General features: G+C 38.2%; 1 protein-coding gene across 1 annotated transcript; it reads right to left on the minus strand.

The window, feature by feature from the left end:
* Positions 1 to 11,526: 11,526 nt before the first annotated feature.
* LOC129631057 (olfactory receptor 7A17-like) lies at positions 11,527 to 13,242 on the minus strand. Its single transcript, XM_055551832.1, has one exon. The coding sequence runs from the start codon at positions 12,796 to 12,798 to the stop codon at positions 11,788 to 11,790; it is 1,011 nt and encodes a 336-aa protein (XP_055407807.1). The 5' UTR covers positions 12,799 to 13,242; the 3' UTR covers positions 11,527 to 11,787.
* Positions 13,243 to 13,469: the final 227 nt, after the last annotated feature.

Here is a 13,469-nt window from a genome sequence, read left to right on the forward strand (position 1 = left end):
CCGACTCTTAGCGACCCCATGAAATGCAGCATGTCAGGCCTCCCTGTCCATTACCAACTCCAGGAGTCCACCCAAACCCATGTCCATTGAGTCGGTGATGCCATCCAACCATCTCGTCCTCTGTCGTCCCCTTCTCTTCCTGCCCCCAATCCCTCCCAGCCTCAGGATCTTTTCCAATGAGTCAGTTCTTCCCATCAGGTGGCCAAAATATTGGAGTTTCAGCTTCAACATCAGTCCTTCCAATGAACATCCAGTACTGATCTCCTTTAGGATGGACTGGTTGAATCTCCTTGCAGTCCAAGGGACTCTCAACAGTCTTCTCCAACACCACAGTTCAAAAGCATCAATTCTTCAGCGCTCAGCTTTCTTTATAGTCCAACTCTCACATCCATATGTGACCACTGGAAAAACCATAGCCTTGACTAGAAAGACCTTTGTTGACAAAGTAATGTCTCTACTTTTTAATATGCTGTCTAGGTTGGTCATAACTTTCCTTCCAAGGAGTAAGCGTCTTTTAATTTCATGGCTGCAGTCACCATCTGCAGTGATTTTGGAGCCCAGAAAAATAAAGTCTGACACTGTTTCCACTGTTTCCCCACCTATTTGCCATGAAGTGATGGACCGGATGCCATGATCTTAGTTTTCTGAACATTGAGCTTTAAGCCAACTTTTTCACTCTCCACTTTCACTTTCATCAAGAGGCCCTTTGTTTCTTTTTCACTTTCTGCCATAAGGGTGGTGTCATCTGCCTATCAGGTTATTGATATTTCTCCCGGCAATCTTCATTCCAGCTTGTGCTTCTTCAAGCCCAGCGTTTCTCATGATGTACTCTGCATATCAGTTAAATAAGCAGGGTGATAATATACAGCCTTGATATACTCCTTTTCCTATTTGGAACCAGTCTGTTGTTTCATGTCCATTTCTAACTGTTGCTTCCTGATCTGTGTACAGGTTTCTCAAGAGGCAGGTCAGGTTGTCTGGTATTCCCATCTCTTTCAGAATTTTCCACAGTTTATTGTGATGCACTCAGTCAAAGGCTTTGGCATAGTCAATAAAGTAGAAATAGATGTTTTTCTGGAACTCTCTTGCTTTTTCGATGATCCAGCGGATATTGGCAATTTGATCTTTGGTTCCTCTGCCTTTTCTAAAACCAGCTTGAACATCTGGAAGTTCACGGTTCACGTATTGCTGAAGCCTGGCTTGGAGAATTTTGAGCATTACTTACTACAGTGTGAGATGAATGCAATTGTGTGGTAGTTTATGATAAAAAAAACCTCTTCAAAAATGGGCATAGAAGGAACCTACCTCGACATAATAAAAAGGTCATATAGGACAAATCCACAGAACATTATTCTCAATGGTGAAAAACTAAAAGCATTTCCTCTAAGATCAGGAACAAGACAAGAGTGCCCATTCTCACCACTATTGTTCAACATAGCTTTGGAAATCTTAGCAAGGTAATCAGAGAAGAAAAAGGAATAAAAGGAATTCAGAATGGAAAAGAAGTAAAACTCTCACTGTTTGCAGATGACATGATACTATACATAGAAAACCCTAAATATACTATCAGAAAATTACTAGAGCTAATCAGTGAATTTAGCAAATTTGGAGAATACAAATCAACACACAGAAATCACTTGCATTCCTGTACACTAACAATGAAAAATGAGAAAGAGAAATTAAGGAATCAATCTCATTCACCATTGCAATAAAAAGAATAAAATATCTAGGAATAAACCTAAGGAGACAAAAGAGCTTTGTACAGAAAACTATAACACACTGATGAAAGAAATCAAAGAAGACATCAGCAAATGGAGAGATATGCCATATTCCTAGGTTGGAAGAATCTATATTGTGAAATGACTACCAAATGCAATCTACAGATTCAGTGTGGTCCCTATCAAATTACCAATGGCATTTTTCACAGAACTAGAGCAAAAAGTGTCACAATACATATGAAAACACAAAAGACCCAGAATAGCCATAGCAATCTTGAGAAAGAAGAGTGGAGCTTGAAGAATCAACCATCCAGATTTCAGACTATGCTACAAAGTTACAGTCATCAAGACAGCATGGTGTTGCACAAAAACAAAGATATAGACCAATATAACAAGATAGAAATTCCAGAGATAAACCTCAACACATGTGGGTACCTTATATTTGACAAAGGAGGAAGGAATATACAATGGGACAAAGATAATCTCTTTGATAAGTGCTGCTGGGATAACTGGACAGTTGCATGTAAAAGAATGAAATTAGAACACTTCTTAATACCACACACAAACATAAACTAAAAAGGGATTAAAGACCTAAATATATGACCAGAAACTATAAAATTCTTAGAAGAAAACATAGGCAGAACACTCAATGACATAAATCAAAGCAAGATCCTCTATGACCCACCTCCTAAAGTAATGGAAATAAAAACAAAAATAAACAAGTGGGACCTAATTAAACTTAAAAGCTTTGCACAGCAAAGAAAAGTATAAACAAGGTGAAAAGACAACCCCCAGAGTTAGAGAAAATAATAGCAAATGAAACAATTGACAAGGGATTAATTTTCAAAATATACAAGCAGCTCATACAAATCAATACCAGAAAAACAAACAATCCAATTAAAATTGGGAAAAGGACCTAAACAGACATTTCTCCAAAGAAGACATATAGATGGCTAATAAACATATGAAAATATGCTCAATATCAGGCTATTTATTAGATAAAATCAAAACAACAAGATATCATCTCACACCTGTTCAGAATGGCCATCCTCAAAATATCTACAAACAATAAATGCTGGCGAGGGTGTGGAGAAAGGGGAACCCTTTTGTACAGTTGGTGGGAATGTAAATTGATGCAGCAAATATGGACGATTCCTTTAAAAACTTGGAATATAACTACCCTATGGCCCAGCAATCCCTGAGGCATATACCCTGAGGAAATCAAAATTGAAAAAAAAATGTCTGTACCCCCATGTTCATTGCAGCACTATTAACAATAGCTAGGACATAGAAGCAACCTAGATGTCCACTGACAGATGAATGGATAAAGAAGCTGTGGTACATGTACACAATGGAATATCACTCAGCCATAAAAAGAAATGTATTTGAGTCAGTTCTAATGAGGTGAATGAACCTAGAGCCTATTATACAGAGTGAAGTAAGTCAAAAAGAGAAAACAAGTATATACTAATGCATATATATGGAATCGGTAATGGTACTGATGAAATTATTTGTAGGGGGGGCAATAGAGACACAGGTATAAAGAACAGTTTTATGGACATGATGGGGAAGGAAAGATAGGGTTGGACATATGAAGAGATTAACACAGAAACATACATTACCATACATAAAATAGATAACCAATGAGAATTTGCTGCATGACACAGGGAACTCAAACTGGGGCTCTGTAATAACCTGGATGGGTGGGATGGGTAGAGAGGAGGGAGGTTCAAAAGGAGGGGACATAGATATACCTATGGCTGGTTCATGTTGATGCTTGGCAGAAACCAACACAATGCTATGAAGCAATTATCCTTCAATTTAAAATAAATAAATAAGACAGGAAAAAAGAATGTGGCATGTATCTACAATGGAATATTGCATGGCTAAAATAAAAGAAGAAATCTTAACATTTTTGACAAATGTCCATCTGGACCTCGAGGTTATGATGGAAGGAAATAGATGCAAAAAGACAAACACCCTATGATTTTAGTCATGTGTGGTATATAAGAAAGAAAAAAACATTAAATAAATAAACAAACCAAATTCACATAAAAAGAAACAGATATAGAATAGTTACAAGAGGAGAGAGGAGAGGGGATATAAATTTGATAAACAGGGACAACTATGTGGTTATGGTTGGAAACTAACATTTTGGTGGTAAATATGCTGTATAACTCAAAATAAAATATTGTACATGAATACTTCATAATGTGATAAAACAATATCATTTCAATTTAAAAATTACGTAGAAATAGCAAGCAATACCAACTGATTGAAGATTGAATGCAGGAGGAGAAGGGGACAACAGAGGATGAGATGGATGGATGGCATCATTGACTCGATGGACATGAGTTTGAGTAAGCTTCAGGAGTTGGTGATGGACAGGGAAGCCTGGTGTGCTGCAGTCCATGGGGTTGCAAAGAGTCAGGCATGACTGAGCGACTGAACTGAACTGAACTGACGAAATGATAATTCTCTCAAGGACATATAAACATGAAGATCCATACTTATATGCCCACTTTATGACTAGTATTTAAGGAAACATAAAAAAAAAATTAAATGGAGAGTAAGAGGAGAGATCTATACATCAGGGATAAAATAATCTAGAATACTAAGGTAATTTTGTGAGATTATGATGAGATAGACTCTTTTCTGGTTCTGGCAGCATTCCAAACTCAGTTTGGAACTATTACCAAACCGTATCCCCTTAATGCCCAAAATACCTAATAAAAGAAGGGGAATAAAACCTCACAGCTTATTATCTAGAGAAACAAATAATATTTTAGAATGTTATGACATTTTACTGATTAAACTTTCCATTAGATAAACGCTATTAGAAAATAAACTCTCAATTCACAACAGAAAAAATATAAAATATAACATCCAGTGAACATTTTTAAAGATGAAAATGTGAAAGATGTTAAAATGGCATTATGTGCAAAATTTTGGGCATCAGAAAACTGAATTTTGAATTTTGAATCTACCACATACTAGTTGCTTGTCCATATAGAGCCAACTGAACCATTGTAAGTGCTAATATTCTCTTTTATTTATTCATTTTTAAGCCTATAGAAATCAGTATTCCCAAGTGGTCTCCCATCATCCAAGTACTAACCAGTCCTGACCCCGCTTAGCTTCTGAGATCAGAAGAGATCAGGTGCATTTTGGATGGTATTGCTGTAGACTGCTGCTGCTGCTGCTGCTGCTAAGTCGCTTCAGTTGTGTCCGACTCTGTGCGACCCCATAGACGGCAGCCCACCAGGTTCCCTTGTCCCTGGGATTCTCCAGGCAAGAACAATGGAGTGGGTCACCATTTCCTTCTCCAATGCATGAAAGTGAAAAGGGAAAGTGAAGTCGCTCAGTCGAGTTGGACTCTTCACGACCCCATGGACTGCAGCCCACCAGGCTCCTCCATCCATGGGATTTTCCAGACTAGAGTACTGAGTGGGGTGCCATTTCCTTCTCCATTGCTGTAGACTAATTTCCTTTAAATAGTAAACAGAGTAGTATCCATTGTCTGGAGGTGCTTGACAGATTTATTCAATGTATGTAAAAATCTCAGAAAAGTTCCTTTCTGGTATTAAACGAAAGGTTATCACTGTTGCTGAGATATGCCTGATTTTTTTTCTTCTACCCTTCAAATGTCACCATTGCTTCCCCCCTTCTAAATAGTGAAATAATTGTAAAGCTTGTTAGCATAACACTTTTTCATATTAAGCACAATTTTTTTTCCCATATGAATAATAAACATGTGAGACAACCATGAATTCTTTGTCTTGGGAACTGATGTTGCAAACTAATATCCATCTGTCTTAGTCTGAGTCTTTCTAATAAACACACAAATATGACTCAAATTCATCCTATCTTTAACATTTAAAAAATGTCTTCGGTTCACTGCACAAGTCTCCAAACTTAATACTCTAGTTTACCACTCCCCTTAACTGTAAATTTCCTGAAATATGTTTTAATTTTACTGGAACCAGTTTATGCTTCCATTCCTTTTTCATTCTCATTAACTAAACTTCATTCCCTACCAATTAGTTATAATAGTGATCCTTGTGCTGTGCTGTACTGTACTGTGCTTAGCTGCTCAGTCATGTTTGACTCTTTGTGACCCTATGGAGTGCAACCCACCAGGCTCCTCTGTCCAGGGGGCTTCTCCAGGCAAGAATAGTGGAGTGGGTTGCCATGCCCTCCCCCAGGGGATCTTCCTGACCCAGGGATAGAACCCAGGTCTCCCGCACTGCAGGCGGATTCTTTACCATCTGAGCCACCAAGGAAACCCTGTGATCCTTGTATTCATAGAAATGACAACCCACTCCAGTATTCTTGCCTGGAGAATCCCATGGATGGAGGAGCCTGGTGGGCTACAGTCCCCAGGGTTGCAAAGAGTTGGACGTGACTGAGTGAATTCCCTTTCACTAGTGATCCTTGTATTTCTGAGTTCAAAAGACATGCTTCTTTTTGGCATATTAAATACATTAATTGTAGATTAATTAGCCTACCTAGCAAAAAACAGTCTCTCATCTCATGGCTAGGGTTGTTTGTTTCTCAGGTGACCTTAGGTTAAAGTTTTCAAGTTCGTTTCTCTCTGCACCTTTCTTCGCATATCTACCGAGTTCTCAGATATACCTGGATACTGTCTCTAACAGGAGAATCTCTGTGTGGACGTCTGAAATTCTCTCTGGGCGTTTGATGATGGAGACTGAAGTTCTGTTCCCAAACAGGCCAGTAGGAAGGAGTAAAATATTGGTTTGTGAGCCACAAGAAGGACTCCAAATGCAGCAACTGTCTTTCCAGTATCGGGAGCAGGGATTCACACACTGTGGGGCTGTAGTGGAAGTAGTTATAGCTCCCTAGGCTGCTCATTAGGCACTGTTGCCATTGTTATTCCCACCTCTGAGCACACAAATTCCCTGTGGGAACACTGGTCTGAACACAAAGAAAATGATTCCTGTTGATTCTCTGTTCCCAGGAGAGCAGATTAGAAGTCAGGTGAATCCAGTCTTTATTCTTCCTTCTCCATGCCTTCTCTTGCCTTCCACAGGTCTCACCTCCTTACATCTTATCCAAATCTTGAGTTAATGTTTCTTCCAAATCTGACACTGATTACCCGTATTTACTAGGTCCCATGGACTTCCAAAATACTGATTTGTGACAGGAATATCTCCCAATATCTCTAGAAAATTAGTATTCCTCTCCTCAACAAGAAACCCATGCATACATAAATTAACCAAATGCAAAACAGCCAGTTGGTTTAAACAACATAGCAAAAAACTCTTATCTTTTTAATAAATGGAAAAATTGGGAATAAAAACACTATGATCTCACTATATAAAAGGAAAGTACTCCTATATACAATTTACAATGGAGAAAGTATGTATCTGACAAATCCATAAATACATTCAGCTTCACAGATAACAAAATAATTGGAAAGTAGACATTGTTACCTTGAATCTTTTCATATACCACACAATTTCCTTTCATGGAACACCCACACTGAGATGTGTATCTTGAGAGGTGTGTCTCAAGAAATGCTGTTGCAAGAGTATATTTTCAAGCATTCTTTGGTCTGGGTTTTCCTTATTAACGTGTAAGTATGCGCCAGTCATATATATATCACCTTAAAACTGAAAAATCTTATCACTTCACTGTGTATCTCTCCTTAGCTAATAAGGATATTTCTTTATTCCAGTTAATTGCAAAGGTCCTGAACTTATGTTCTACTTTTACTGGAATCACTTCAACTCTCCCACTATCTCTCCTAATCTAGCTTCCATTTAATTTTCAACACTGACTTTGCAATGCTGAGTAAAATATTGAGTTCTCTTTGGACATCATAAATAAATACATCAGTTAATATGTGAGGCAAGCAAGCAAACAACCACAATAATTCTCAGTTTAATCAGGAATGACTGTCAAGTGACCTCGGGTAAATATTCTTGGATTTCATTCAGCCCTACTCCTACAGTGTCCATGGGTTCTCAGACCCACCTGGTTTTGATGGGTCTCCATACAATCTCCAGGAGAAAACACAAATTCCTCCCTTAATAGTCAATAGTGGAGATTGAAATCTTTCCCCGGAAAGAAGGAAGGAGTTTTGACTCAATTGGTCCTTGAGTCAGGCTTAGAACCCCAAAAGAAACAACAGTGTCTCATCCAGTCCAATCTCAGCAGAGGAGAATTTATCTCCTTATATCTGTCTATTTGACAACTTCCCTCTTACTCCAACTTACCAGTACATGCTTTCCTTGAGTGACAGTGTATGGATGGCAAGGAAATTTTCCTTATTGATTTTCTGAAGCATTATGCAGGATCATATAGCAGTACTATTTTTTAATGTTTTGTGGAACATCATACTCATTCACATAGTGACTGTACTAATTTTGCTTCCCTTCAGTAGTGCACAAGGCTTCACTTTTCTCCACATCATCACCAACAATATTTATCTCCTCTTTTTTATAAGAGCCATTTGAAAAGATGTAAAGTGATATCTCATAGTGATTTTGATTTGTATTTACCTAACAGTCAGCAGAGTTGAGATCTTTTCATGTTCCTATTGTCACACGTATGTCATTTTTTGGAATATGTCTATTCAGACCTTCTTCTTTTTTAATTGGATTGCATTTTTCTATTGAGTTGCAGTATTTCCTGATATATTTTGAATATTAATTCATTATCAGATATAAGGTTTAAAAATCTTTTCTTCTATTGTCAGTTGACTCCTCATTTAGTTATTTCTTTTGCTGTGTATAATGCAGCTGATTTTGTAGGTTAACTTTGTGTCCAAAATTTAATTTGTTTACTATTTCTAGCAGTTCTTTTTGGTGGAGTATTTAGGTATTTATATATAAGATGATATCATCTTCAATTAGAGACAATTTTATTCCTTCCTTTTGGTTTCAGATAGTTTTTAATTCTTTTTCTTGTCCGGTTGAGCTACCTAGGACTTGTAGTGCTATGCTGAAGTGGAGTGGTGGGAGTACTAACCTTGTTTTATTCTTCATCTTAGAGAGAGAATTTTGAATCTTTTTCTGTTGAGTATGATGTTAAGTATGACTTGTCACATATGGTCTTTGTTATTTTGAGGTATAATCCATCTCTATCAAGTTTATTGAGAATTTGTATCATGACAGGAAGCTAAATTTGCCAGAAGATTTTTTGAAATGAGGGAGCTATATGCTGTGTTGGCACCATGCCAAGTCTGAAAGTTGGATCTCAGGGGCAAGTCTACTTGGTTGGGCCACAAGCCTGTATCTTCAGGAGCCTGCTTGGACTGTGTCTGCAGGAGGCTGTGTAGATACTGAGACCATATGCTTCAGCTGGGTGTTGGGGTGAGCCAGGGTGCAATGACTTGTCTGAGACCTAGACTTATGGGAGTTAGCCAGGCACTAGTATGTGCCTGGAACTGGAGTTTGAGGTGAGTTCAGGTGCTCACTTCACTCTTCTATTCCCACTTGGAGGTTTCTCTCTCCATACTGAGATGCCTAGACTTGAGGTATGCGTGACAGCAGTAATGTGACATTGTCCTTCCTACCTTAATCAATGCATCTTAAAAAAATTATTTTGCTTCATCAAAGTGCTGTAATGTCTCATTTGGAATCCCTTGCTTCTGTGAAGATATTTTGGTAGATGGATAGTTCTTCTTATTTGATGTTTCTTAGAGGAGGCAGACATGGAAATTTCTATACTGCCATCTTATTAATCCCTCTACTTCCTCTATTGCTTGTGCATTTTTAATATATTCAATTTATTACCTGTTATAGTCTGAATAAAATAGTTAAAAAAAGAAAATCTCTAATGATGCACGACTCAGGGTCGGACCTAGAGTACAGGTAGCTGAGTCACCCTGAATAAAGGTGGGTGATATGTCTTCTAACTGGGAAGAAAGGAAAGCATTATAATGACTATAGGAGCAGTGGGATAAATTAAGGCAATTTACATTTGATAAACTCATTTTCTCCTGTAAACTATATTAACCTAGATATAGAAAAGACCCTGATGCTGGGAAAGACTGAAGGCAGGGGAAGGGGATGACAGAGGATGAGATGGTTTGATGATATCACTGACTGAATGGACATGAGTTTGAGCAAGCTCCAGGAGTTTGTGGGCTTTCCTGATAGCTCAGTTGGTAAAGAATCTGCTTGCAATGCAGGAGACCCTGGTTAGATTCTTGGGTTGGGAAGAGTCCCTGGAGAAGGGATAGGCTACCGACATGAGTATTCTTGGGCTTCCCTGGTGGCTCAGCTGGTAAAGAATCCGCCTGCAATGAGGGAGACCAGGGTTTGATCCTTAGGTTGGGAAGATCCCCCAGAGAAGGGAAAGGCTACCCACTCCAACATTCTGGTCTGGAGAATTCCATGGACTGTATAGTCCATGGGGTTGCAAAGAGTCAGACACGACTGAATGACTTTCACTTTCACTTCACTTTTACTTCGGGGAGTTTGTAATGGACAGGGAAGCCTAGTGTTCTGCAGTCCATGGGATCGAAAGAGTCAGACATGACTGAATGACTGAACTGAACTGAGAAATGAATGAACTGTCTACAGTTTAGTTTAAATTACAAAAGCACTACAGCCAGCTACTGGACCATGGATGAGCCTTAGAAACATATAGAGAGACTGACAGCTAATTACATACTCATGAGAAACCTAGTAAAACTTGAAACAACTCCAAAACATACCATCTCATTTGATAATAAATGCATTATATTTTACCATTTTATTGTAGGATAACTGGTTATGCAGCCTGCTAGCAAATGTAATAATCAAAGTGAATGATACTGAGGGCAAAGCTAATAATCTACTGCTTCTTATTTTTCACCATTTTTTTTTTTCCACACATGTTCTGAGATTTGAAGAAAGCATTTCTGATTACTCTCTTATCCAAGTTGTTTTTTTCCACACAACTATATTAAAAAGTGACTTCACTGATGTTCCTTTCCTAATATTCAGGAAAGTTTGCAAGGACATTTGTGTTTGTGTACAAAAATTGCCGAACCTGAATCTTAGGTCTAAGCAGGAAGTCATGTTCTTATGAATCAGTTTGATCTTGCAAATTGAAGAAATTCATTTGTATATGGGAGATATATAGTGGATGATGTTATCCATTCACTGCTTTTTTTGTTTATGACATTTAGAATTCATGAGATGTTTCATTAAGGCCAACGGAAAAAGTCATAGTTATAGGCTCACCTTGAGTTTTCAAGTAGGAAGAGTAAGATAATTCAATAATAAAACATAAAGCATATTAATCAATCCTTCATTTCAATGAGTAGGTCCCCTTAAACATTGACACTAGTATTCCAGCCTGCAATGAGTAGATGCACAGCTTGAAGACAAATGTCATAAATAATAATACAAAGTAAATTTTAAAAGTTACTTTATTATATTCAAGGTCATTTCTGACTTGAAGGTGATATTACGTAAATTTGTGTTTAAGTCAATTTGTGTTGCAATTTGTGTTTCTGTGTAGACTACACTGGCAGACGTGTATGCAATAATCAGCTTTGCCAGTGACTATGGTAGGTAATGTGGACATCGAGGCTGATAAGAAAACAAAATCCTAATTAGGAAAATAAACCCAATGACCTGTTGTAAAACACACTTGTATTTTAAAGTCTATAATATCAGGAATACCAGTTAAAGATCTGATATATGAGGAATGTTGGACACAGAAGTGAAAAGCTATGATCTCAGATTTTTCTCTCCTATAATCTTACAAAGATGGCTTAGCTTCCATGTTTGTCATGTCTTTCCTTTGGAGTGATATCTGATAATTCTTTTTTTAGTAAAACTAAAGACATATTACATGGGGTGATATTAGTCATTTGAGAAGAAACTGTTCTTAGTAAATCCAAGTAGTTGCATGAGTAAATGGGAATTTGGGAATGTCTAATTTTTAATATCAAAAGTTTGGGAATATTTTAGAAAAAAAGAGAGGAAAGCTCTTGGATATCTGAGAGAGAAGATAGCCTAATAAAATGAGTAACTAAATTACATAGAATAGCTGAAAAAATGAAAATTCTAGAAAATTAATAAAAGCAAATTCTACTTTCACAATCTGATTAAAGAATCACAACTACTGACTGAAGCTTTGATCCCTTAAGCCATGGGCACCTCTCCAGACCCAGAACAATTGGCCTTTTAAGACTTTCCATCACGAAGAATCTCTTCATAGCCCCCTTTATGTCTTTGTTCCTCAGACTATAGATGAAGGGGTTCAGCATGGGTGTGACTACGGTGTACATCACTGAGGCTGTTGCACTTGACTGTGAGCCATGGGTAGCAGCAGAGCTAAGGTACACTCCTAGGCTTGTACAAAAAAATAAGGAGACAATTAAGAGGTGAGATGCACATGTAGTAAATGCTTTATACTTCCCTTGAGATGATGACATTCCATGTATAGAGGAAACTATCTTAGAGTAAGAGTAAAGGATACCAGCCAGGGGACCACCACCCCACAGTACACTTGCAAAATACATCACCATGTTATTAAGAAATGTGTCAGAACAGGCAAGTTGGATCATTTGACTGAGGTCACAAAAAAAGTGGGGGATTTTCACATCTGTGCAAAAGGAAAGCTGCAACGACATTAAACTTTGTAACAAGGAATTCAGTATACACACTATCCAGGACACCAGAACCAGCAGTACACAGAGCCGGGGGTTCATAATGACTGTGTAATACAGGGGGTGGCAGATGGCCACAAACCGGTCATAGGCCATTACAGTCAGGAGAAAGATGTCCAATACTGCAGAGAGTAGGAAAAAGTAAATTTGTGTGATGCAACCTTCATAGGTTATAACTTTGCTCTGAGTTTTGATGTTCCACAGCATCTTTGGGATGGTGGTAGAGGTGAAGCAGATGTCTACAAAGGACAGATTGGAGAGGAAGAAGTACATGGGGGTGTGGAGATGGGAGTCTGAGCTGACAAGCAGGATGATGAGCAGGTTTCCAAACACAGTGATCAGGTACATGGAGAGGAAAAGCCCAAATATGAGGGGCTGCAGTTCTGGTTCCTCTGAAAATCCCAGGAGGAGAAATTCTGAAATTTGTGTATCATTACGTGGTTCCATGTGGTTGAAGTGGCTTCCAGGAAAGAAGGAAACAATATTACTAATATTCACACAAACTTTTATTACAGAAATTACTTGTATCTACACAAAAAAGATCTTCATGAACCAGATAACCATGATGGTGTGATCACTCACCTAGAGCCAGACATTCCAGAATGCAAAGTCAAGTGGGCCTTCAGGAGCATCACTACAAACAAAGCTAGTGGAGGTGATGGAATTCCAGTTGAGCTATTTCAAATCCTAAGAGATGATGCTGTGAAAGTGCTGCACTCAATATGTCAGCAAACTTGGAAAACTCAGCAGTGGCCACAGGACTGGAAAAGGTCAGTTTTCATTCCAATCCCAAAGAAAGGCAATGCCAAAGAATGCTCAAACTACCACACAATTGCACTCATCTCATATGCTAACAAAGTAATGCTCAAAATTCTCAAGCCAGGCTTCAAGAGTACGTGAACCATGAACTTCCAGATGTTCAAGCTGGATTTAGAAAGGGCAGAGGAACCAGAGATTAAGTTGCCAACATCTGTTGGATCATAGAAAAAGCAAGAGAATTACAGAAAAACATCTATTTCTGCTTTATTGACTGCAACAAAACCTTTGACTGTGGATCACAGAAAACTGGAAAATTCTGAAAGAGATGGGAATACAAGACCACCTGACCTGCCTCCTGA

Source organism: Bubalus kerabau, chromosome 1, assembly GCF_029407905.1.
Source record: "Bubalus kerabau isolate K-KA32 ecotype Philippines breed swamp buffalo chromosome 1, PCC_UOA_SB_1v2, whole genome shotgun sequence".
NCBI lineage: Eukaryota > Metazoa > Chordata > Mammalia > Artiodactyla > Bovidae > Bubalus > Bubalus kerabau.

What these genes read in the sequence shown, in the direction of transcription:
- LOC129631057 (XM_055551832.1), bottom strand. Translation starts at nt 12,798, where the DNA reads ATGGAACCACGTAATGATACACAAATTTCAGAATTTCTCCTCCTGGGA.